We start from the raw sequence: 27703 nt of genomic DNA on the forward strand, positions 1-27703 counted from the left end.
AATAAAGGTGCTTTTACGGTCCTCCATTTGTTGTTTGTTTTGTCTTATTTTTCAGTTGGTTTAGAAGTTGGACAGAGAAACATTTGGATCTCTTCAAAAATCTGAGTCATATTTTCATATGTGTGTGTGTGTGTGTGTGTGTGTTAGTAGGGGTACTGGGGATTGAACCCATATGTTAGCAGGGGTACTGGGGATTGAACCCAGGACCCTGTGCATGCTAAATACGCACTCTACCACTGAGCTATATCCTTCACCTCTGAGTCCCCTTTTCAGAACAGCCTTCTGATACACTTACTCTGCATCATGTCTCTGCTTACTTCCTTCATAATGATCGTAATCCATACTTACCTTCTTTTGCTTTGTTTACTGACTTTTTCATTAAAATTTCAAGAGCAAAGACCATGTTCACTTTGTTCACCTCTATAATATCCCCAGGGCCTAGCAGTGCCTGGCAAGTGCTTAATAAATGTTTGTTGAATGAACAGCTATGATCTTTCCAAAGAAGAAACGCCATTTTTATTGAGAAACCAGAGTGACATTGCCTTGCCCAGAATGGGGCTACTGGTTCTGGTAATGATAAAACATTGATTCCTTTGGTGGAATATGACAGGCTGACATCAAACCCTGAGATTAGTTGTACGTTGCCATTTAAAGGGCACAGAACTATGAACTCTGACCAGATTTCTGAAACCTGTTTAAGATCCAGATGACTAAGGGAACAGGACACAGAGAAATCATATTTCCTTCCTATCCTTAAACTCTCATTGTTCTAAACGTTGGCCTGAAAAATGAAAGGCACAGAAATAACTAACAATGGCTTAGCTTTTGTGCTGGTTCATGTGGTTTTCTGCCAGCTGGAGCAAGAGCCATCTATCGCGGGTAGGGCTGAATTTCAGTTGGAGTGGGCATAGCCTGGATTTGCCCATGGGAGGAGTAATTTTCTCCTCTACAATTCCAAGACCTTTCTTCTAGACTAGGACCAAAGTTATCTCTGGAGAAGAAAGAGGAGAGAAAGTTACTTGGCCAAATGTGAGCCCCTTCTTTCGTTCTATTTGATACTGGCAAAGTAAACCATAAAATTAGAGCCAACGTGAGGTCCCAAATCTGTGTCAAAGCCCTGCTTCTCCTAGTGGTAATGGATGGGAATGATGAGGGCACTCGGAGTGGACGTACTCTTCCAGCACCCGATGGAGTCTGACACTGGTCCAGCAAAGAATGGGGTGGACATTATGGTAAACTGCACCCCATCCGTACCTCCCCTCCCTAACTCAAGGAAGCAATGCCATCAGGGAGCTTGATCCAGTTCCAGGGCAAGACCTGGATACACAGGGGTTCGTTATACTTTTATCACTAATTTTGTCTATGTTTGAAAATTTCCCTAATGTTTTAAAGTGTAATTTTTGTCATGTTACCCACTGGTTTGGAAAAACTTATCAAGCAGTTTAACTTGATTAGGGAAACAGTGTCCGCTGCAGTCACTCAGACTTATACGACACTTGATGCAGAAAGGGACCTGACTCCCAGTGCTGAAATGGAGGTGGTAACTTCACCAGCAGGAGGGCCAGCTGCCCCGAGGAGGAGTCACAGCAGAGAACGGGAATCTCCACCATGTGCCGGGTGGCGCTGTAGCAGGTCAAAAACCTCATGTTTTTTCCCAGCCTCCCTCCTGTGTGCCCCCACATCCCATCCCCCGCGCCTGGCCTCAGTCGAAGCCCTGGTCCGTTCTTCCCCACACCTCTCCTCAGCTTTTTCTTTCCATCTAAGATGCCTCAGTTGGCAAAAAACAAAACAGAAACAGGACTTTTCAAACTTCCGATAAACAACAAATCATCTGTAGTGGCAGCAGCCCCACCTGCAACGCCCTCTGTCCTGTGTTTCCTGTCCCGCAGGACCTGTGGGCCCTCTTTTGGGAAGCCGTCAGCAATGACTCTGGAATATTCCTTGCTGATGCTTCAAATACAGCATTTCTCCTCCCTGCCTCCCCACAGGCGGCCTGGCGGCAAAGACTGTGCTCCCTTTGGCATCTCACATAACGAGTGTTCTGAGAAACGCTTCCTGGTCATGCAGAAGGGAAGGGACAGGTGGCAGCTCAGAGAGATGAGAAGCCAGTGCGAGTGGCATCTCTCCATCGGGGCCACAACACTTCAGAGCTGGAAGGGGCCTCAGAGATCATCGCTTTATTCTACCAAGGGGGACTGAGAGGCAAATGACTCCCACCAGTCGGCTGATTGACATGCCGGGACCTAGAAACCCACCTCCCAGGCAGAAGCTCCTTCCTCTCTGTCTCACAGGCCACCGTGCTGCAGGATGACGTTACACCACAAGCACGGGCACCTGGGTGCTTTTCTTTCTCTTTCTGCTGGTTAGGAGTGAACTGTGGCTCAGGTCCCGCCTTCTGAGCAGGTGTTCACTGCTCTAGTTCCAAGAGCTGCTAACACTGGGCAAGTTCAACTGAGTCCACCTGTGTGGACTGAACCCACCAGACTGTCATACTGTTGAAAGTTGTATTTATTTGCATTTATCCACTTTAGGTGATGAAAATGTGAAGATTGGGCTAAAACTTCATTCTCTGAAAAGTAATGATGTTATACAAGGAGCAGAGAGGTTAAGAGCACGGGTTCTGTAGACAAACTGCTCATTCAAGCTTCAGTTTTGCTATTTACACAAGTCACCGAATCATGTCCATCTCCTGTATCTAAGGCACACGGTAGCACGTGCCGGGCAAACAGGACGTGCTCAGTAAGCGCTGGCACTGTCAAGTTCAAACAGCACCACTGATAAATGAGGTACAGATTTTAGAGATGGACACGGGATATGCATCCTCACAGTTAGATGCTGCGGTGGACATTTTAGATCAAGAAGCCTTTGGGAACAATTACGAGAATGGCAGGAATGGATGTCCCATGGCACTCAGAAATACAGTTAAAGGAGCCATTTCATAACAGAGTGACTTCTGGGCTCCCAGAGAAGTGACTCCGAGAGGCTGGGGTAAGGATGACAGCAGCCTTGCCACTACCGTGCATGCATGCTGACCTTGGGGAGGTGTTTCCTCCCACCCTATCATGAGATACTCAAGGGGGCAGAAAAAGAGCGAGCATCCTTTGATGCAAGGAGATGAAGCTAAATCAACCGCTTGACAGAATCTGACTGGACAGTCACTGCCCTAGTTCCAAGGAACTGCTAACAAGTGCTGTTCACACTTGTCCACTGAACAGGTAAACTACGCAAGACCTCTCCACGTGCTGCAAGCTCAGCTGAATGAAGCTGCAGCGAAGGGCTCTTACTCAGGGCTCGTCTGCTGGGTCAGGTTACACAAACAACGGAAGGGGTAAAGGAGTACCGCACACACAGAACACCAGCATCAAACAAAACACCAGCACGACATTACTTCCTAAACTCTAAATTCACGTCACAAAAGCCAAGTATGAACATAGCATGGTAGGGGGTAAACAATGGCATATTTTCATCTTCCTCAATGGAAGTCACACCACTAACTAATATCTAACCCGCTGTGAAATTCACTGTCCTAATTTCCATTATCTGAAGAGGAAGTTCTGTCCTTAAGGATACCCAAAACTATGCTATGACACTGTGGCATTCATTAGCAGCATTCTTGGTACTGGGACAAAAAGCCAAGTAGCTGGTTCTATGTCCAAAGTTTGTTGATCCATAAACAGCACAATAATAGGACCATTTCACTGTCACCAGGTCTCCTGGGAGGGTCCCCATATGCCTTAGCCAGTGGGTCCTGAAGTCAGTGTACTCACAGCTGAGCAGGGTGTGGGCACTTCTGGGTTGAAAGGCATCACAGTAGAAGAGAAGTTTCTAGCACTGGAATCTCCCTGCAGCTCACACGTACTTCAGATGACCTGAGCGAAGTTTTCCAGAAGAAGAAATCAAACTTAAATTCTGACAGCTTCATCCGCTTCTAGATTGTTACTTGTCGGTGCTGTTCCAACTCTTGGTAAACTCCAAAAAGCTGAGGATGACCATCTCCACACTCTGCGATCATAACCTTTCATTCATCCGGCAGGCAAGAGACTGTAACTACTAGATGCCAGGCTCTGCACTCCCCTCTGTCTTCGAGAAGCTGGCTCCTTGGCTTTAGTGAGAATAAGTCAGGAGCTGCAGAATTTACAAATTTGCCAATTTTATTTAACATCTTCCTTTGTTAGCCTGTGGATTCAGACCTGACTATAAAATTCCACTGGTGTAAGTTTTTTTTTCTTCTTCCGCAGAGGTGTATCTCCTTCAACTAGACTGGTGTAGGTATGAAGTGTAAATTACTAGGGACAGGTAAGTAAAGGTAGATTATTCTATTTTCACTTGAAATTTAATTTCACTCCTGTTTCTATCACAATATGATTTTCATGAACCATAAAACTATTCTAGAAAAAGCTATTTCTGGTCTTTTTTGCTTTCCTAACTGGTAGAACTTCCACAAAATTCTAATCTGTAGCAAACCATGTAACAGGTTTGTGCTTTTAACGTGAAGCTATGACTTCACTTATTATCTGAGTGCTCTACTTTGGTTAAACTTCATACCAAAGGACAAGAAGAGAAAAGGTGTAAGAAAACAGACTCTTTTTCTGCTTAAATTCACAAATGGCAGCTTCGCAGTGGGCCGGAGAGGAACAGCAGGGCTCTTCAAGTGTTTCACCTTGAGATCATGGATCATGGTTCTTCCACAAGTCATTGGCCAGTGTCCAAAATTCTGAGCTAAAGGAACTGCTGGGCTGGCCCAGTGTGGCATTCCTCACATCCATTCATCGTTTGATTATTAAGCTATCAGTAAAGTGAAGAGCATTCATGCTTCATAAAGCCCTTGAATGAGATCTCCCACTGTCTGTGGTTCTCTGTTCCAGGTGGAACGACGTCCCCTCTGAGGTTGTTCCTGAAGGTACAAGGTCGGCAGATGGCCAGGACTAGAACATGAGCTGCAGCTGGGCTGTGCTAAGAGAATGCGCAGAACATGCAGAGGCAGGAGACTCCTTAGCTCTTGTGGGCATCAAAGACACCTGTGCACCTTTCTAAACACTAGAGGGCTTGGACCCCTCTCTCTACCTCCAAAGGTGGTGCTCCAGGCAAGCGTGCCTTAGCAAAGCTTCACTGGCCTTCTGATGTGTGCTACACAGAACCAACTACCGGCATCAAGTTTCTGCCAGGCCATTCACAGACTGCATTTTGCATAGCTGGAGATGACTCATCAGCGATGCATTTTACAAGTTCACTACTTTGAGAATGACTTCTTTGGCCACCATGGGTGAGGGCTGCCCAGAAACAGGCATGCATAAAATGTTCATTCCCTTCATACCTAAAGTTAGGATCTCAAATGGACTCTTAACTTTTCATACTTTCTCTTTATGTGGTAAAGCCAGGATATCCTTTTTAAATTTGCTTTGTGGTTAGTCTGACTGAATGTTCTTTTGGTTTCAGCGCTGCTAACTCTTGTTTTAAAGATAAAGGGACTTGCATATTCAAAAAAAAATACTGAAAACATTCATCACAATTTCTGATGAAAAGATAAACCTGATTTTAATTTACCACTGATTTTTACCCAACTTTCAAACTTTAGTTTATTAGAGAGGACCAGAATTCCTTTCCCCGGTTAGTAACACCCATATTGTTTCAAATTCCCAAAAAGGAAGCCCAAAACATCATGCTAGAGAATTTCTTCTGTGTTAGCTTCTGCAATGTTTCTCTGCAAAGGAGCCAGGATAACCCCAACATTCCTCTCTTCACTCTCCGAGCTGTACAAATTATGCTTTTCAATATATTCTCGGACAAGATCTGGTACCAAGTAGTGAATGCTCTGGCCCCTTCTCAATGCTCGTCGGATCTTGGTGGATGAGATGTCATTGGTGATCCATTCATTCACCAAGTGAATGTTGTTCTGGTGTTTCCACAGCACGTCGGATTCATAGATAAATTTCTGAGCATCATTTCCAGCCCGAGTAACACATATAAGCCCATATTCTCCCACTATTTTGGTGATATCCTCACTCTTCCACAGATTGGGGACACCAAAGGACTCCAGGAAATCTGCTCCACACAGCAACTTTACCTTTGGCACATCTGAGAAGAAGAAAACATAGTTTCAGGGCTTGCCTTTTTAATCACCCGTGCATCAAGATGAATATGAAGGGGGAGGGTATAGCTTAGCAGTAGAGTGAATGCCTAGCATGCATGAGGTCCTGGGTTCAATCCCCAGTACCTCCATTAAAATAAACAAGTCTAATTACCTCCCCACCACCAAAAAAAAGATGAATATGTATATGTGTTTTTCTGGCTAGAGGGTTCATAGTTTTTTTTTTTTTTTAATTGGATTCAGATTCTCAAAAGAGATCTAGGACACCTCAAAAGTTAAGGTCTACAGTAGGAGAAATAAGCTCAGGGTGCCTTTTATTCTCTCTTCCTCCCATCATAAAACTAACCAGGGCACTTTCCAAGCACCCCCAGACATTGAAGAGGAAAGGAAAATACAAAGGGGGTTTGCTCAGTCCTAGAGCCTGCTTAGCTCTCGTTGGTACGTCCTGGTAAAACAGACAGACCTTTTGTTTTTGTTTGCTCTGGGGATTTCCTTTGACTACAATCTTGTCTTTGTTCAGCCCACTTCCTCTTCCGTCCAGGCCTTCCCAGCACAGGTGAGCTCTGCTGGTCATCACAGGCGCTAGCCTCCAGTTTCTCCTGATGGTGTCTACAGACCAACAAAGGAACAGGACATTTCTCTTCCTCACAATGCTCGACTGAAATACCATCCCTCTGGAGATGCCTAAGAGCCTCTCATGTAACGTTAAAGGTTGGGTGATGTTAGAAACGTTTATCCACAGATATACACAGTGCCTGACCAGTCAGAACGGACGCCTTCCTGCACACAGTACTACTGGGTCAGAATGGATGCTGGCCAGTCCACTGTAGCCCTGGGTTCTGGCTGTCAAGAATGGAAAGCAAGGAAACTCCTGGGAGGACGGCAAGTGGTGGCTATCACCATTCTAAGCTTTGCGTCTGTGTCACAATAACAAGAATTAACGTTAATTATTTATTATGTGCTAACCACCACCCTAAACCCTTGGCATGGGTGATTTAACTAAATCTTCTCACGTCATGACCTCGGAATGGCACGGCCCAAGCCTTTCCGGCCCTGGGGACAGCCTTACAAATCTGTATATTCAGACACGGGCAGCGCAGAAACACGCCAAAAGCCACCAAAGCCCCCAAACCATCATATCTCAGAACTGACAAAGCTGACTTCACTGTGAATACCTTAGCACCTTGGCAGTCTCCACCCACTCCTTCTGAAGACTCTCCCATGTGTCAACTTCCACCCAGTTTGAGTTCTTGGTGGCGAGTTCGGCCATGATAAGTCGGTGATGGGCAGAGATGAGTCCTTTCTTCTTATATGCATCACCGACAGGAGAAATTATGCCTTTGATAACCCTGTATTTTCCTGGGAAAAGAGTTAGGTTTGATATGAGGTGTAAGGAATTAGATTTTATGCACAGGAAATATTATCATCAATATGGTTTTATAATCATACATCTCCACCCCCCCACCCTTTTTAACAGGGATTCAGGTTTATTTATTAATTTTAAACATTATATGGTAAAACATATAAACATAAAATTCACCACTTTAACCAGTTTAAGTACACACACGTGGTTGTACAAACACGACCACTGTCCATCCCCAGGACTCCTTCACCTTCCCAGCTGAAATTCTGCACCCATTAAACACAAACTCCCCACTACTCTGCACAGTTCAAATTCTGATCGGTATCACCAAACTGCCTTGCAAAAAGCCTAACTCCATTTGTATTGTCCACCTATAGCATATGCAAGAGCCTATTCCTCCCCAACATCTGTCATTTGACATTATCAAGCTTTAAAATTTTTGTCAATGTGATGGGTGAAATATATCTAATTTTTTATTTTAGTCCCCTGGTCACTGGAGAGTTTGAGCGCCCATCCATCTATTTATCAGCACATGATCATTTATGTAACAAAATAAAATAAATCTGTGTGTATGTAGGGGAGAAAAAGTTTTCCTCTACCCTCTTAGGGGTCCCTGGCTGGGTGTAAAACTGATAAAGACATTAACAGGAAAAAAGCACACACATTTACTTAATACAAGATTCATGAGACATAGGAGCCTTCATAAGGAAATGAAGACCCCAAGAAACAGTTAAACCGAAGTATTTTTATGCTAGGTTTGACGAAGAGTGGACAGTCATGGGGAAATATGACAGGACAGAGAGTACAAGGTAAGTGTAGAAAACTCAGGGAAACTTAGCAAGGCCTATTCGTTTGGCATCCTTTTGCCCTCAAAGGTAAGGATGCTCCTTTCCTCTGGGTTTAGGGAGGGCATCTCTCACATGAAGGTTTTATTTTATTTTGGGGGGGGTGGTAATTAGGTTTATTTGTCTATTATTAAAATATATATATATTTTTTTTTGGTGGGGGAGGTAATCAGGTTTATTTATTTATTTATGGAGGTACTGAGGATCGAACCCAGGACCTCGTGCATGCTAGACATGCACTCTAACCACTGAGCTATACCCTCCCCACCTATTATTATTTTTAATGGAGGTACTGGGAATTGAACCCAGGACCTGATGCCTGCTAAGCCGGCGCTTTACCACCAAGCTATACCCTCCCCTGCTTCACACGAAGATTTTACAACCTGCTTCAGGGACAAGGGGTGAAGGAAGGAGGTCAGAGAGACCTTCCTGCTTCTGTTGTTTTCCCAAACTCCTTCAGCTTAAAATATACAATATAGCAAGGGGCCATATTTGGGGTAGCGTATTCTGAACCCCATCATTGCTTTAGGTTACTGTTCCTACCTGTTCCATTCATGTAGTCCTTGGCCAGCTCAAACAGCCTGAGGTGCATGTTGGTGATAGGATTAAAGGAACCACAAGCAAGGAGAACCACTTCTGTCTTCTCTGAGTTTTCCATGCTGAGAATTTGAAGTTGTGGATCTAAATGGAAGAGTCTTACACCTCTCGTATTGTCTACAAAGGAAAAAGAAAGCAAGTTCAGTTACCGGTCTTCTAATGTCCTTCCATGTTCTTATTCCAAATAGATGGGGAAATATTTGACTATGCTAGATGCACTGCAAAAATGGCCCCATTTCTCCCCCTTTCCTTTTCAGTGTGAATTTGCAGCTCTTACCACCAAGGGAAGGAGTCTCCTTCCCACCCTTTGTGACTTGCTTTGACTAAAACAATGCGGCAGATGAGAAAGTGTGTGCGCCAGTTCTGAGCCTAGGCCTTCAAATGCCTACGCCATACACCCCACTCTCTTCTGGACTCCTGCCTCCACCACAGAAACAAGCCCAGGCTAAGTAGCCTGCTGGAGGGTGACAGAAGATGTGGGAGAAAGCTGGTGCGCCTGCTCATAGACAGCCAATCGCCAGCTACATGGCTGAGGCCACCCTAGAGCAGCCAAACCAGACAGTCTGCTCAGATGCAGGAGCAAGGCCAGATGAGACCAGCTGAGCCCGGATCGGATCAGCGAACCCACAAGCTGAGCCTGGACTCATAAGGAAACATGAACGTGTACTGTTTTGTGATTACACTACTGTGGCCACAGTTAACAGATACAATGACATTTTCATCTACCAAATGTAACTCCCCAGCAACCCGTCCTTTTGCCTCTTAGCCAACATGATCATATTATCACTTTCAACTGAATAACAGTTTCAATTGACAAACTTTTTCATATCAAATATTCCATCTGATCCTTTCATAACCCTAATGAAGTAATGCAAGACAACTGATTTTAAAACTAAAAATTTAAAAATTTTCATTAAACAAATTCATGTATATAGATTTAGAAATCACAGGGTGACAAAAGGCCCATATGGAACGAACATATTTTTTTCTTGTATTTTTTGAAAATTGAAGTACAGTCACTTTACAATGTTGTATTAATTTCTGGTATACAGCATAGTGGTTCATTTATACATATATATATATTTCTTCTCATATTCGTTTTCATTATAGGCCATTACAAGGTATTGAATATAGTTCCCTATGCTATACAGTAGGGCCCTGTTGTTTATTCATTTTACATACAGTAGTTAATATCTACGAATCTCAAACTCCCAATTTATCCCCTTCCCACCTCTTTCCCCACCAGCAATCATAAATTTGTTTCCTATGTCTGTGAGTCTTTCTGTTTTGTAAATAAGTCTTTTTTTTTTTTAAGATTCTACATGTAAGTAATATCATACGGTATTTTTCTTTTTCTTTCTGGCTTACTTCATTTAGCATGACAATCGCCAGGTTTATTCATGTTGCTGGCATCATTTTATTCTTTTTTATGGCTGAGTAGTATTCTATTCTGTGTGTGTGTATGTGTGTGTATATATATAGCATGACTTCTTTATCCAGTCATCTGTCCATGGACATTTAGGTTGCTTCCATGTTTTGGCTATTATAAATAGTGCTACCATGAACTGTGGGGTGCAAGTGTCTTTTCAAATTAAGAGTTTCCTTCAGATACATGCCCAGAAGTGGGACTGCTGGATCATATGGTAGGTCTATTTTCAGTTTCTTAAGGAATCTCTATACTGTTTTCCATAATGGCTGCACCAAACTACATTCCCATCTACAGTGTAGGAAGGTACCCTTTTCTTCACACCCTCTCCAGCATTTATCATTTGTGGACTTTTGAATGGAATGATGGCCATTCTGACCAGTGTGAGGTGATACTCATTGTAGTTCTGATTAGCATTTCTCTGATAATTAGCGATACTGAGCATGTTTTCATATGCCTATTGACTATTTGCATGTCTTCATTGGACAAATGTCTGTTTAGGTCTTCTGGCCATTTTTGGGTTGGTTTGTTTGGGGTTTTTTGTTATTAAGTTATATAAGCTATTTATATATTCTGGAAATTAAGCCCTTGTCAGTTGCATCCTTTGCAAATATTTTCTCCCACTCTGTAGGTCATCTTTTCATTTTATTTATGGTTTCCTTCTCCAGGAACCAAAAGTCATTGACCACACCCTGCTCACCAACGCCTCCATCCAAATCCCTAAAAGTAACCACTTTTAACTTTTTCAAGTATTCCTTCAAGTAGATTCTACTGTAATTCTATATTACGTGCTTACGATGCAATTTTTAAATTTATCTAACGTAAATAATGTCTCTTTACTTTCTCTTATGATCTGTGAGGATTAGCGCTCATAGCCTCTCTCCATATATATGGGGAGGGAGAGAGAGAGAGAGAGAGAGGCAGAGAGGCCACCTCTAGTCTATATTGAAAGTCAGCACCTCCCCGAATTTTGAAGGCATTGCTTCTAGACTGCAGTGCTAACAGTGGGAAATTCAGAGTCACTTCCAGTAATTTCAGATCCTTTCAATGTGGTTTACATTTTTTCTCCCTTGAAGCTTACAAGACCTTCTCCTTGTCCCCAGTATTCTGAAGTTTTGCAGTGATGTCCTCCAGGGAGGCTCTATTTTCATCCACTGTGCTGGGCCTTAAACAGGCCCTTTCAAAAGCAAAACTCATAACCTTCAGTGCTATAAAATGTCCTTGAATTATTTTCACGATGGTTTTCTGCCTCCCATTTTCTCTGTTCTCTGCAGAAATGCCTGTGACAAGAGCTGAGGCACCAGGACAAGTCTTCTAATTTTCTTATCCTTTCTCTTCTGTTTCCCATCATTTGCCTTCATGCTCTAATTTCTAAATATCCTCAGATTCATCCTCCACCCCACCAACTGAGCTTTTCATTTATGCTATTATACTCAGTTTTTAAGATTTTTGTCCTTTGAATGGTTCCTTTATATGGTATTCTGTTCTGGTTTCACCTTTCATTTAAATTTTCTACCTCTCTTATTTTTCTACCAATATTAATGATATATTTAAAATTTCCTTCAAAGAGCTGATAGGAAGTTCCAAGTGGGTAGGCAGGGCTTTTGCACCAAGGGCTTCATTGTACAATAACCTGGCTGTCCGTACTGCAGGTCTTTCTGCTGGGACTGGTCAGAGCTCACAAAAAAGTATCCTCCAATCTCTTGCCTCTATAGCGTAAAAGCTATGAACCTATGCTCTGAAATTAGGCTACCTGAGTTCAAACCACAGCTCCAATACTTATATGTGCTGGATGACCTTGGAAAACCTAACCCTAGCCAAACCTTCATTTTGTCCCAGTTTTTCTCAATCTTAAAACACAGAAAATAATAGTACCTACCTCAGGATTATTGTGAGACAACACACGTACACTACATAAAACAGCTTTTGGCAAGTAGTGAACATACTATGAATTCAGCTATTATTAATGTTGCATATCATGTTGCTATAATTCAACTCCTTCTGATCTTCAAAAAATGTCAATTTCAAATGGTTCAGCCAACTATTATTATTCTATTGAATTTGTTTTTTCCTAAAGGCTTTTTCTTCTGAAACTCTCTTTCTCTAATTTGGACTGAAAATCCCTAACCCTTTGTGCATCTGTCATTCTGAAATCTTTCTCACCTCTCTCCTGAGTTAGATCCCCTATTTCTTAGAACCACGTCATTGCCTTTCTTGTTTTACTTCCTAATTTTTTGGGAGCACATCCTCAAATATCTTTATAACAAAGAGCATATGACATAAAATAAGTCTGTCATTATTCTTCCTTAATTAAGAGAATTTTAGCCTGGAATAACTTTCTTTTAAAATTATGAATGTATCCTACATTGTTTTCTAGCATCTAACACTGCGATTGAAAGTCTGTCTCATGCCATTCTGATTCTTGTTCCTTTTCATGTAACCTACCTTTTCTTTTTGGAAGATCTGAAGCAAGGTCTCTTTACCCCCAAAGTTCTGAAATGCCATATGATGTGTCTTAGTGGGGGATCTTTTTCATTCATTGTGCTGGGACTCAGTGAACCTCTCCATCTCCAACTCAAATCACTCATAGTTATAATCATTTCCTTAATAAACACTCCCCATTAACTATCAATAAAATAATTTTGCTATTGTAAAGCTTTAAAAATATTCTTATCTATCCAAATTATGTTTCAAAATAATAATTTGGAGCACTTAGAAATATAATTCCAATGATGCCAAATTGCTCAAAGCATTTTGGGAGCTTTTAGGGAATTACTTGCAGAGCTTGAAGTATTTTTATAATTAATGTAGAAATATAACAAATGGCAAAAACAAACCAACATTTGAATGATACTTTCCAACTTATAAAACTACCTTCATGCACATTATCATTTAACTCTCATCATAAAACAAAAAAAAATTGGCCAGAGGCATTTAGTTTGTTCCAAATAATAATCTACTGTTAGATATTTTATTTTTCTAGTTCATCTTCTATCACTGGATTATCTAACTTTTCACTATTACAAACATCTCAAAGAAGAAATAATAAGTTGAGAATGAACTGAAAATTAAGGCCATAAAACACCTCACTGTGTACTTCTAAGACTTGCCAGCACTCAAAAGACCTGCACCAGAACCATTTATTTGTAGCCCAGTAGTGTTCAGACCCAACTGCTAAGTTGATCAACTTACCCTTACTCAGATTTTACACTCTCATTGGACAAAGTTAATGAGTGGCAGAACCAGGACTGGAATTTAGGTTTCCTGACTCCTGGGCTCTCTCTCACCAAAAAATGGAGATAAATGGGAGAGAAACTGGAGTTGTGTAGATTGGAAGTGAGCCCTCCCAGCTGAGGAATTGAGGAATGTGAACTTTAGTTCCTTAGACGACGGGAAACTTGGAAGGTTTCTGAGCAATGGAGTGACAACAGGGTTCTAGAAAAACAATGTTCTAGAAAAATAAGGTGACATAGGTGCTTAAAACCCATATATAGTTGTATGATCTTGACCTAATCACTAAACTCTATGTCTTAAGTTTCTTCATCTATAACATAGAGATAATGATGTAATATGGCCAAGCACATATCACATTGCCTGGCACGGCATTAATATAAATGGTAGGAAAGTGATAATGTTGGTGATGGTGATGCTATTGGAGTAATTGGAAGGCCAGTTACAAAGCAATGAGAGCCCCGGTTTAGGTACAGTCAGTGGGAATGGAAATTAGGAAACGTTAGTCAATAACCATTTAAGGTCCCCCAAACAGTGGCAGGGACACTGCTAACTGTTAATAGGAAATAAAAGAGAGAAGAGTCAGTCATGCTCCACATAGCATTAAAAGGGGTTCACTGGTTACTATTTAAATGTCTTACCTTTCAGTTATCATCCCATGGAGAATACCAGGATTCACTTGGGGCTTGTTTCCCCCTTCCATCCTCAGGCCGTCCCCCAATTCCCATGCAAAGTACCCGTGGTATTGTGCGGCAGGCAGCGGTGAATACCACACCCCCACAGTCCCCTGGGCCTACAGGGGTATCAGGATATCCGGCCGCTACGGAGCACTTCTCAGGACTAGGATGGAGGGGTTGGGTTCAGCTGGAGTCCAGTGTCAGTTTCAGCCCCACCCGTCTCAAGTTTCAGGGACCATTCCCCAGGGGACACTGAGCTGTGGGCTGGAAGAAGAGAAAGGTAGAGAGCAGGAGGTACAGGTCCCCAAGGGAACTGCTTACTTGCTCACCAAAGGATGGAACAAAGAGCTTGAAGCCCCTGCCCTGGAGGAGCTCAGGTTTCCAGGTCCTCGCCAGGGGAAGGGCTGACGAAGGGGATGGGGGTAGCTGATCTCTCAGCTGAAAGGAAGCTTTCTCTTTTCACATTCATGACCTGTCTCAAATATCCAGCTCAGTTCTATTAACGCACTGTTAACATAGCCAATTTGAGCTCAGAGTAGACTTTAGACCCTCAAAGCCATAAAAGAATTAAGTTACAGTGAGCTCCTACCACAGCCCAGAGTGGCTTTAAAAGAACAAGGATCTGTCCCTCTCCATGGGAGAGCACTTCCTGTTTCCCTGCCGGGTTTGTGCATAGGGAGGGGGGCCTCGGCAGGTGAAGACTGGGTGTGGAAGAGGTTCGGGGGCTCTAACAGGGCAGCTCCTCCCTGCTCCGGATGTTCCAGGACCAGAGGCACCATGATTCACTTCTGTCTGGCTCACACAGCCTATCGCCTGCACTGCTGGCTGCCAAGATCTCATCAGCTCAGGCTGTAAGTGTCTCTTACACTTACATTATGGGCAGTCCATGCTGACAAAAAGTTCATTTCTTTAGTTTAACTAAAATTTACTTTCAATTTTAAAATCACCTACCTCCTTAAGTTTAAAAAAATTGACGTGTAAACATTAATGAAACATTTTGTAAACATTAAGCCAGTTTTTAAAACATTAACTTTTTCCACACACACACACACACACAAAAACCCCAAAACAAAATAGTAACTGTTTGGTTTTTCTTGTCACATTTCAGAATGCTCAATATAATTAAATCTGTGTTGGCTGCTGTTAATGGATTGACTTGACAACCCCTCAGATTTACACCTCTAATGGGACAGTATTCCTTTAAAAATAGTAACCTTAAACATGTAACTATTCTAGTTCTAAAAATGTGCCATTGCTTTAAATAGTCTGGGCTTTATTTTGGAACTTGCTTGTTTTTTTTTTTTTTTGAGTACCTTCAATGAGGATAAATCTTTGTCTATGGAGGAGAGATCTGATTTCTACAAATACCCTGAAGTCATTCAGTGCTAAACCCAATTATTAATAAAATAAAAAATGAAGGTAACAGTTTACAGTGAAGACAGACATAGAACTACTAGTCAAGGTGGAAGATTCTCCTACAGGCATGGAAACTAAGCACGTGTAATCTCGGAAGAAGAATTTCAAAAATGTTCCAGCAGTAACTGCAGGCTTCGTTTGGTTGTGTAAGCTGTGGTAGGTAGGTTAGCTCTCAGCTGATGGGTTACACTCATGCGAACAACGCATGGAGGCTGAGCCAGCACAGCCGGGGATGTGGTCAGGACTTTTAGGTCTGGTTCACATTGTAGCTCTACCACTTAGTACTACTAGGTACTAAGTTTGTCCTCAGAAAAGACATTTAATCTTTCCGAGCCTCAGTTTCCTCATTTATAAAATGGGAAACCACAGTCTTATGAGCCTCTCAGGATTTCTGTGCATATGAAATGAGAAAGTGAATAAAAAATGTCTGACACATTCGTCTACTAATCATGAGTGTTAGTAACTCTTACTATCACTTGTGGGTTGTCCCACAGCAGTAATTTACAGTCATGGCAAAGAAACCAAGGTCCTAAACGTCCCTTGGAGACCAGTACCAACAGTGCCCGCTACACGGTAGGACCTCAGTCAATGGTCACTACTATAACTGAAGTATTTTTAGACATATTTTGCTCTAATGGGATGGATCTCAATTCTTCTTTACTATGTTTAAAACTTTATTTCTGTGGCTTGATGTAACATTATCATGAAATAGAACCCGAATTTGGTTTCCGGAAGCCATTTTATCACTAAAAAAGTAACATAAAATGTAACTCATTGTGTCCCATGCAGCCAAGTGACAGTTTTCCTGTTTGGGGCCACCATCCTGACCGTCCAGTTCTATGTTCTGCTCAGGTAAGTCCCTCCACCAGCTAAGCCCCTCACCTGGCAGCTCAGCACGCCTGTCTTACCTGTGCAGACGGCGCCGGGGCTCTCTGCCACCCTGCTGCGTGCTTAACTGCAGCCTGCCCCATGGTTTTTCCCTATTATCAATGGTAGTCACCTGCCTCACCTCTTTGAAAAGTAAAAAATCTTAGTATAACAAGGATAGCTGGGATTTGGGCAGACTGAGTTTAACTTTTACTCAACAGTTGTTTCTTTTCATAAAGAAATCATGGAATGGGAGACAATGACGGCACCAACATTTCAATTTATGGACTCCCCAGAGACCAGTCCCAACAGCCTAGCATTCGCTAATGTCTACAGGGCTGAGGGAGACACAGGCACACTTGACCAGATTGTGACTTGACCTGCTATTTCAGATTTTATACTGGAAATCAGTCTCGGTTGGAAAGTCAGTTAATACCTTTTTCAGTGGGCAAATGAAGCAAATGCAATTTGACACATTCAAAATAAATTATAATTCTAAAAATGTGAAAATTCTAAAAAAAAAAAAATCTGAAAACTGCGAATCCACTTAAGTGATGGGGAAGGAATGGAAACTGCCACACTCATTGTAATTAGCCTAATTCAAACTCGCCAGCTTCCACGGAAACAAGTTTGTGTGTGGTGAGGCACAGCTCCTTACTCCAGAAGGCCAGAATTTCCACAAAACATTTTCTCACCAAAACATCAAACTGATAAGAATTAGAAAAAATGGCAAGCATTATTTGTCTACCAATTAAGAAGATTATTAACTCTTAATGTTATTTGTGGGCTGTTTTACAGCATTAATTTGTGGTCATGATAAAGGAGCCAAGGTTTTTGAGAGAAGTGAGCTGCCTAGAGCCAAATGAACCTAGTGCCAGAATCAGGATTAGAATTCAAGGATGAGTGCCTGCTGGTGTTACGCTCACAGCATGAATTTCTTCTAACAAGTAATAAATGAATGTATGACTTGGTGTTTTGATTTTTTAGGCCCAGATCTTCCCGATACTGCAGTCAGCCTCTCCTTACCAACCTGGTTGGTAACATCATCCTTACTTTCTTCACAATTGGTAAGCGTGCAGTCATTCTGTCAGGCACTTAAGAGTGTATACTGCTTGCCAGACACTGCTAGAATAAGAACAGGTAAGATAGGACCCCCTGCTCTTTAACATAAACTCACAGGCTAAATTCTAAGAAAAAATTCACACTTAGAATTCAGGTGGCATCTAAAAAAAGGACACAAATGAACTTATCTACAAAACAGAAACAGACTCACAGACATAGAGAACAAACTTATGGTTACCAGGGTGTAAAGGGGGTGGGAAGGGATAAATTGGGAGTCTGAGATTTGCATCTTCTGGGGAGTGATGGAAATGTTAGCTGTCTCAATTGTGATGGTGGTGGTTTCACTGGTGTATATGTCTATCAAAATTCAACAAATAGTACATCTGAAATATGTGTAGTTTACTGTACAGGAATCATACCACAATAAAGGTGTTATAAGTACATAAACAAACAAACAAATAAATAAATAAAATTCAGGTGAAAGAAATTTTTTAAATGTTCCTTAGTATCTCTTTTAGCTGTCTTACAATCTGAATGTGAAACCAAATTAAGTTAAACACAAATATTTTGTTTTGATAGTATAAAATTCTTTACAGTTATAAAATTATCACATTTATTCACCCATTCAATAAATAGCTGCTGAGGAGATAACATGGGTAAGAAAACCAGGGACCTCAACTAACTGACCTCAAAAAGTGACATGGAAGAGTTGGACTCTAAAATGTGGAGAAAATTTAGGAATAACTTAACTAATATATTTTAGTTACTGTTTATTTTGCACGTACTTGTAAGAGTGATGTGCAATTTAAATAAAGACTAGGTCTAAATTTTTATAAAATAAAAAAGTAGTTATTGGGTGTCTCAGGCACGATTCTAGAAAGAACCCCCTCTGAATAACAACTGCGCCAAGAGCCAATGTGTGTTAAGGGTGAAGAGCACTGGCTTTGGAGACAGAGGGAGGTCAGCTCAAACGTCCACCCACCACAGCAGGAGAGACCACCTCTCTGAGCCTCCCTCTCCTCATTCCTAAGAGGGAGATAAAATATACCTGCCTCATATTTTTGCTGTAAGGTTTAAGTGAGGTAATGAGGGAATTATTCAAAAACAGTCACAGTTAGTATCACCAGCATTGCTAATAGTGAGAATACAACTCTATCAAAGGAAAACCTTAGCCTGGTTAGATTTTGGGCACTTTTATTGCACAGCAGGAACTAGAGAAAACACTTTCCATTTAGGTTTGCATTCAAGAACGTGCGTCTGACGTGATTCCACCTACTAAACGGATGCTGTTCTGCCATCCTTTTAGGCTTTACTGTGCTGCTTACTTGGATGGAACCGGTCCCACGGGCACTGAAGAGGATGTTTTCTGTATTTGGTGTGGGATCCTTCAGTGAAGGAGTCTGCACGGCAGTGTTAACATTTTTGGCAACTGACTGTGTTCGTGTTTAAATATTGAATTTCTAATGGTTCATCTTAATCTGAAAGTTTGGCTGTATAAAATGCACCACTAGTCTTCAATATTTATTTTCTACTTATATTAAAAATAGAAATAGACAGGAGAGACAGAACTCCTAATCAGACACATGTCACAGTTAAAAGATTTCATCAGGGAAAGTTTAAAAATTACATGAGAGATTTTTCTTTTTGTGGAGGTAAATCCCACTTTACTAGAATTTTTTTTTTTTACGTTATATTAATCAACAGTGGAACTGTTGGACAGGGTTTGGCCCATTAAGCAGCAAGCCTTCTGTCTCTTGCTAAGCTGGTGCCTTTGTTTAAATCATTTTGGCAAGAACATTTTAAATATGTGTTCCAATTAAAAGACAGATATTCTTCACAGTGCTTTTTTCCTCCCAAATATAGGAGAAAACAACTCCTGAACTGTACTACTTATCTGTGCTGCTGTCCGTGAGCAGTCTGGTTTCTACAGGTAAGCAAAAACTTCCCCAGTAACCCAGCCCTGTCAAACCCAAACCCGGTCTTCAAGGGAAGCACACATGCTCAGCTAGACTGTCACTTCGCAAGGGGAAGCCCTGGTTCCTCTTAAAGCAGCAGCTCCAAGCAGCTATGGGGTCTGACAGGAAAGAGAAAGCGGAGAGGGTTAGAATGGGATATATAATTAAATTCCATTCAATTTGATTCCGCTCTTTACCCTACAGTGCTTTTCTCAAGCCTGGGGCTGACTTGGCTGGCCACTGTGATCTGTCCAAGGCCAGATGCTAAATCAACAGTCTGAAGACGGCGGTTGAGCCCTGCCAGTCTCCTGCCTCAGATATGCTGTTGGCAGGTTGAGCCCTTCCCAGCAGCACTGTCACCTGACCACTGCCAGCAAGCACGTGACCATCTCCACCCTGCTACTCCCGGGTGAAATGGGCAGCTGAGCACCAGAGCTCTGACAACAGAAAGCACCACAAAACTAGCCATTGCGAAGAATACTGTCGTTAAGTATTAATGAGCACTGACTATGGATTAAAAAGGAAAAGTTCAACCAAGACCAGTGGGTTGACATCACAACTAAATTCACCTCAAATCAGGATCTCCTTTTAGATACTTCAAGATCATTACTTTGGCTTTCTGAACCTCTTTTCTGTCTCAGTGAAGCTGGCAGCATCAGCTGGATGGTTGCTATAATAATAAGTATTGAGAAGGAAGAAGGAAAATACAACTCTTAGTAATGAACAAAGGTCTAATTTCAAAAGAACACAGTGACCCAGACTATATATTTGAACAAGATCAATTCATTGCTGCTTTAGAAGCACAGTGGGAAATTTTAGAGAAGAAATCATCACAATCCCCCCTATCAGGGTTACACGAATCTCTCACATCACAACAGTCAATTGTTGTCTAGACAAAACAGCCAATTGACCTGCATGATGCTTCGTCTTCTGGCTTTTTCTGTGTGTATCCACAGATTCAGAGGGATTTTAAGTAGGAGCTAGTTACTCACAGATGCTCTCAAAGTCTTTAGGAAGTGGAGACAACTCCACTTCTTGAGGAAAAGAACAGAATCTCTCGGCAGATGCAAACATCTCCCAACACATCTGTGACAGGCACAGACCTTCACAAGTGGAAATGACTGTTTTCCATCTGCTTCTCTGTTCAGGTGGTAAGTGCCAGAGGGGAAGTGACCTAACAAACACCGTACCCATCCACCACACTGACATTTTCTGAGCACCTTCCACACCCAGACATAGACTAAAACTTAGGAATTAGAAACTTGAGTAACTCAGTATTTCAGTGAAATTTCCTGAGATAATTCTATTACTATGATTAACAGAAACTATTTAAAAATAACAATAAATATAATGAACAGCCTTTTACATTCTCTAAACCTCATTAGCCAAATATTAACATGCCAGATAAATGTCAGCTTATCTGAAGACAGGATTTCTATCAGAAGATTCTTTTTTTCTGAGTGTTCCATCTTGCTCCTCATCCCTAAACCTGATCAACCTGAGAATCCTAGCTGATGACTACTTCATTCTTCCAGATGCTAAAAGCCAAGTACCCCGCACCATCCTTAATACATTTTTTTCTTCCCCCACACACTGGCAGGAAATCCTAATGGCTCACCCCCAAAATGTATCCAAAATCCAACCATTTTTTGCTAGTTGGAAATTTTTAACTGACTGTTTCTCAATGCAAGAGGTTGCTTCTTAAGACCAAGGTTGCTTGATACTTCTGTCTTGAAATTATGCAACATCCTTAACATAACTCCAGAAAATGAAATTATGTTTCTTAACTGATAAGCATAACTTAAAGCATAATTTGAACCAGCACCTTAATCCATAACCTATAAAATTGAATTTTCATTCACTTTAATGGTTTTATCATTTCCTCCAAAACCAAATCTGTGTTCACCAGAGTTAATTTCATTACAAAACATTTATTTTAGCTTACCAATATCTTATGAAATATAAATTATGTTCTTTCTGCTACAGGTGAAAATTATAAAATTCTAAAACTGGTATTTTAGCCCCCTCATAATTTCAATAGCCACAATCAGGTATAGTTCCACAGACTAACAAAATTTGTTAGTAACTAGAAGTGTTTCACTTTTATGGTTTAGCAGCTGTTATAGCAGTTTTTAATCTGGGACCTGGGCTTCAAAGGTGTAACGTCTCTGAAGTTACAAGCAAAATGTTAGGTATGTACATCTATGAGCAGCTTTCTGGAAGAACCTCAGGGAAATCTGAGAAACTAAAAACATTAAGTATTACATTCTGAAATTTACTATAAGAAAAAAATAATTGATGTTTGACATTCACTACTTTTTCATTTAAAATTTTTAAAAACCCTGAGATTTAAAATTAGTCTTCACACTACTTTTTCCACAGCTGCTAAACCCTAAAAGTGCAACCCTTCTAATTACTAACTGAATTGAATACTGAATTTCTAAATGCTCCTCTTAATCTGAAAGTTTAGCTGTATACAATGGGCCATTAGTATTCAATATATACTTTCTACTTATAAAAATAGAGATATGTAAAAATGGAATTGCTAATTAGACATGTGTCAGTTAAACATTTCATTGGAGAAAGGTCAAAAATACTCCACAAAGAATTTTTCTTTCTTTTTCTACTCTACTAGAATTTAAAAAAAAAAAAAAGGTAATATGGGACTAGTAGAAGACTGCTTTAGTGCTCCCACTGTCAGATGCAGTATTAGGGAGTTTGGATTTCATCCTGCAGGGAAGGGAGATGTATTAGAGGGTTTAAATAGGGAGTAGTGTACCAGTGCACTTTAGAAATAATTCTAATTTGTTCATTATGGCTCAGCAAATATTTCTGGAGCAATGGCTAGCTGTAGATGCTGGGAATAAACCAATATACAAAACTGTCAAAATTCCCTATCCACATGGAGTTTACATTCTAGTGTTGAGAGACAAACAATAATCAAAATACATACACATATGTGGCACATAAAATAATGAGGCCATGAGTAAAACAAAGCAAGGCAAGAGGATAAGGAGTGTTGGAATTCTAAATAGGGTGGGCAGAAAAGGCCTATCATGTGACATGTGAGCAAAGAATTAAAGGAGACAAGGGAGTGAGCCATGCAGACATCTGAGGGAAAAATGTTCTAAGCAAAGGCAACAATGCAAAAGCCCTGAGGCAGAAACATGCCTGTCCTGCTCCAGGATCTCCTGAGAGATCAGAAGGGTTGAGCTGGGATCCTGCTTTCCCAGCAGCCCTGCAGCCAGCCCACCCTCCATGTGCTGCTGAGTCCCGGGGAACCTGTCAGCTCTTTATCCTTTCTGGGAATACTGTGAATCCCTGAGGGCTGGCAAGATGAGGCTTACACGGCCTCAGATAAAGAACAAGTTTATAGTGTGTAGCACAGGGAACTATATCCAATATCTTGTAAGTAACCTCTAACGAAAAAGAACATGAAAACGAATATATGTATGTATATGGATGACTAAAACATTACGCCGTACACCAGAAATTGACACAACATTGTAAACTGATTATACTTAAGCAAAACAAAATAAAACAAAAATTAAAAAAAAAAAAAGAAAAAAAAGAAGAAGAGTTGAGACAGAGGAATAGTAGATGTCATCAGAAAGTAAGAGGGAACCATTGCAGGGTTTTTGAGCAGAGGAGTGACATGATCTAACTTATATTTTTAAAGGCTCTCTCTGCACAACATTGTAAACTGACTATGCTTCAATAAAAATGTTAAAAATAATTATAATAAAATAAAATAAAATTTAAAATAATAATAATAATAAATCAATAAAGGATCTCTCTGGCTGCTGAAGCTGAGAACAGAATGTAGAGGGAAAGAGGGTAGAAGCAAGGAGACCAGATAGGAAGCTACTCCAGTAACCCAGGTGAGAGCTAATGCTGACTTCAACCAGGGTGGTAGCAGAAGTGATGAGAAGTCATCAGATTCTAGGTATATTATAAAGGTAGAGCCAATGTGATTTGCTGATGGAGGGGATGTGGGTTGTGAGAGAAAGAGGAGTCAAAGATGACTCCAAAAGTTTCTGGCCTAAGCAACTAAAAGAACAGAGTTACCTTTAACTGAGAAGAGAAAGATGGCCGTGGAGTAGGTTTAGGGGAGAAGATCAGTAGTTCAGTGTATAAAGAAGTTACATTCAGGATGTATATTAGATATCCAAATAGTAATGTGAAGCAGGCAATGGAGAACAGAGTCAAGTTCAGGGGAGAGGTCCAGACTAGAGATTTTCTAGATTTGAGGTTATCTGCAATAAATGGTATTTAAAGTCATGAGACTGGATGACATTACCAAGAGGATGAGTGAGACAGAATGGACCAGTGGTATGGGCATCACCTGGGAACTGGTTAGAATACAGAATCACAGGCCCTATCCTAGATCTACTGAATCAAAATCTGCAATAGAACAAGATCCCCAGATGATCTGCATGCAACTTAAAGTTTGCAAAGCACTGCTTTAGAGCACTCTTGCAGTCCCCTCTTATGGACAATGAAGGGTGATAATGGAAAGGATGGTGTCAAGGATTTACAACTGGATCAGCTGACTGAATGGAGGAGGAGAGGAGGTGAAGGAAAGAGATTTCTGACTTAAGCGACAGGGTAGATGGTGAGCCAGGAGTCAACTAAGCACAGGTTGGAAGGTATATGGAGGGAAGGCATTAAGAGACAGACTACTATTTTACAGGTGTTGAATTTGAGGTACACATAGGACATGCAAGTAGGGAGATCTAGCAGGCAGACAGAAACAGAAAGACTAGAACCTGGCAATAAAACCCAGAGACACTAAGACTACCTTCAATGGGATATCATGGTTATAGGAAGATTGTTTATTTCATTTTTTTTTTGAAGAATAGAATTAGAATGTTGGTAGGTTAAAGGAAGAGCACAATTAGGAAGCCACAGAACCTGCAGGAAAGCAAATAATTGATGGAGAAAGGTCCTTAAGGAGGCCATAAAGAAAGGATTTTGGGGACAAATTAAGAGGATAGCTTAAAAATAATGGGGAGAAATTAAAACATATGTCCACACAAAGAATTGTACAGTTCAGCTTTATACACAATAGCCAAAAACTGGGAACAACTCAAATGTTAATCAAGAATTGAATGAATGAAAACCGACAACATAATGCCATTTGCAGCAACATGGATGCTCCTGGAGAATGTCATTCTAAGTGAAGTAAGCCAGAAAGAGAAAGCAAAATACCATATGAGATCGCTCATATGTGGAATCTAAAAAACAAAAACAAAAACAAACAAACAAACAAAAACAAAGTGTAAATAAAGGACAGAAATAGACTCACAGACAGAGAATACAGACTTGTGGTTACCAGGGGGGTGGAGGGTGGGAAGGGATAGACTGGGATTTCAAAATTGTAGAATAGACTACACTGTATAGCACAGGGAAATATACACAAAATGTTATGATAACTCACAGAGAAAAAAATGTGACAATGAGTGTGTATATGTCCATGAATAACTGAAAAATTGTGCTGAACACTGGAATTTGACACAACATTGTAAAATGATTATAAATCAATAAAAAATGTTAAAAAAAAAAGAATTGAATGAATGAATGAAAAAACAAAGTTGGTATACTTATATGATGGAATACTATTGAGCAATGAAAAGGGGCAAACTACTGACACAAATAACATGGATGAATCTCAAGAGACATTATTTTCAGTGAAAGAAGCCAGATACAAAAAAGTACACATTGTATGATTCCAGTTACATGAAATTCTAGAACAGACAGTTTACTATAGAACAGACAGTTTACTGTGGAAGGCAGCTCAATGGCTGCCTGGGGTTGGGAAAGTGAAAACAGAGGGCAGAAAGCTTCAGGGTTCCTGCCATGGAATCTTCATTTTTTTTCTTGTGTGCTCCTCACTAAATAGCAATACATTGGGGGAGGGTATAGCTCAAGTGGTAGAGCGTATGCTTAGCATGCTCACAGTCCTGGGTTCAATCCCCAGTACCTCCTCTAAAAAATAAATACATAAATAAACCTAATTACCTACCACCAACAAAGAAATGTAAAAAAAAAAAAAACAAAACAGCAGTACATTCACTTATTCTCACTGGGTTTATTCTTTATAAATAAATATCTAATTATGCTATGTAACTATAATGATGGTGATAATTATACTAATAGTAACTCACTGAGTTCTTCCTGTGTACCAAGCAATTATACTAAGCACTCACATGATCCTTACAACACTCCAGTGAAGAAGGCACTATTTTATCTCTTTTTTTAATATATAAGGAAACTGAAGCTGTTGATTAACTTGCTCAAGATCTCACAGCTCATGTAACAACCTCAACTCTAAAAGTTCTTACTCTTAACAGTTACACAAGACTTAATGACAGTACAGATTATCTACCAATAGACAGTTAAAAGAAGTCCATACGTTCAGAGAGTCTTTGGCTCATGGTACTTCTTGTTAGCTGCTCAGGTTTCATCTGTCCCTGCATTCTCCCTACCTAGCTGTAGCAACTTGTGGTCTGTGGACTCCCATCCCAAGTTCAAGCTAAAGTGTTCTAAACTCCTCCAGCTGCCAAGTAGTATTTACCTGGTTTTCCAGTTATGACTCCCAGTTCTGAGGTTATTTTCCCCAATGCTCTCTTCTGTGACTACCTACCTAACATTCATTCCTCTTTTCCCAATTTCTTCTCTTCCCTCCCCATTCGTCCTCCAGGCTTGGTTTCTTTTTTGTTTGAGAACTGGAACCCAAATCAACTTCCCTTGCCTATGTACTAGTAATACTTCTTCATTAGCCACTAACTCTAAACAACAACCCAAAGGTATGTAAGACTACTCTCAGCAGAGACCTGCTGAATCAGATTAAGTCATTGAGAAAGAGGAGGAGGCACATACAATGAATGTATGGTGAGGCTTTTCCTCCACAGCTTCTAAAATTGCACACACTAAAACCAACACAAATGCCTGAATAGAACACATTACTATCATGATCACAATTAGGGGAAGCCCATAGTGAGAAAATGTTTATTCAGCAAAAAGTTCTTCAAATGGTGAAAGAAGTATATTTCCCAGTTTTGTGTTATGTGGCACTAACCCTATTTGTTACTAAGACTTCAAAAACGTTGAGACTTCCACACATATTCACATAACAAAAATGAGAGATACTTATACTAACATAAAAGCCACTTACTTTTACAAAGTAAATTCTGTGAATCTGAAGCATTCTGCAAGGTAGGTTATTGGAACCATTCTAACTTGAGTGTCAACAGTCTTCTCTAGGTTGGGCTGAGAATGGTGACTTCACATCCAAATTGTAACTCTGAAAAACAATTTATGGTGATAAGTAAGAAATTTTATGATCAGACATAACTGACAAATAATTCATTCCCGTAGAGTTCTAATGGTAATCTTGGGAGTTTGCCCTGGGAGCCTGAAACAGAATTAACTTTAAAGATAATACCTCTGAAACAATTTCGCCGTAAACCCTGATGGTGTCTTGTGGACTAGTGACTTAAAGGAGATGAGCTGAAAATGGTTTCTACCTAATTTCTGAGTAACTTTGAGAGTGTTGCGCAACTCCTTCTAAAGAGGAGAGCCAAACAGCTTCCAGGAAGGTGGATTTGGTCTTTTACAGATTTGGAGAGGATTTGGGAGAAAATAGAGGCTCCTCCCACCCCCGCCCCACTTCCGATAAGCTGAAGAACCCTCTAGAAAAGACATTTTTTTCCAGGGTGAATTCACTTGTTCCGAAGGTCAGAGGCAAATGTACCCAGGTTTTTGGTTCCACAGAAAGAACTCGTAAAAGGCAGGTTGCCCTTGCTTCGGGGACAGTTGTATTTGACCCTCAAAGACCCCACATCTTGAACTCCCCTGTGCTGGCTTGCGACTTTTTAAAAAAGAGTCCTTGGCTGACTCCCCTGAAGTCAGGTTTCTCAGGGGCCCGGGGTGGGGACTTACCACGTCCTCAGGGCCGACCGGTCCGAGTCCTCCGGGAGACGACCGGCAGCCCGGACGCCAGCGAAGGTAACACCCGCGGCCGCTCCCTCATTGGTTCCCAGAGGCCGGAAGTCCGTGCGTCCGGCGGAAGTGCTCCTTCTGCGCGCGTCCGCCGGGCCGGGGCCCTCAGGTAGGCGGGGTCCCTCGCTCCGAACTGTGGTACGGAATGGTTGGGCAAAGGCGCAGAGGGGAC

General features: G+C 41.1%; 1 protein-coding gene across 3 annotated transcripts; it reads right to left on the reverse strand.

Annotated features, from left to right (window-relative positions):
• Positions 1 to 493: 493 nt before the first annotated feature.
• NMNAT1 (nicotinamide nucleotide adenylyltransferase 1) lies at positions 494 to 27564 on the reverse strand. Of its 3 annotated transcripts, XM_064494073.1 has the most exons (7): positions 27472 to 27564; positions 26705 to 26833; positions 14192 to 14491; positions 8840 to 9010; positions 7264 to 7447; positions 6552 to 6697; positions 494 to 6075 (listed from the first exon to the last, which is right to left on the reverse strand). In XM_064494073.1, exons 4-7 carry the CDS (start codon positions 8952 to 8954, stop codon positions 5663 to 5665), a joined length of 858 nt encoding a protein of 285 aa, XP_064350143.1. In that variant the 5' UTR covers positions 8955 to 9010; positions 14192 to 14491; positions 26705 to 26833; positions 27472 to 27564; the 3' UTR covers positions 494 to 5662. The 3 variants fall into 3 exon arrangements, with proteins under 3 accessions (XP_064350143.1, XP_010999109.1, XP_064350144.1); XM_011000807.3 differs by lacking the exon at positions 14192 to 14491; XM_064494074.1 differs by lacking the exons at positions 14192 to 14491; positions 26705 to 26833; positions 27472 to 27564 and adding an exon at positions 20097 to 20115.
• Between the last annotated feature and the right edge of the window lie 139 nt (positions 27565 to 27703).

The sequence above is a fragment of the Camelus dromedarius genome, chromosome 14, assembly GCF_036321535.1.
Source record: "Camelus dromedarius isolate mCamDro1 chromosome 14, mCamDro1.pat, whole genome shotgun sequence".
Classification (NCBI taxonomy): Eukaryota; Metazoa; Chordata; class Mammalia; order Artiodactyla; family Camelidae; genus Camelus; species Camelus dromedarius.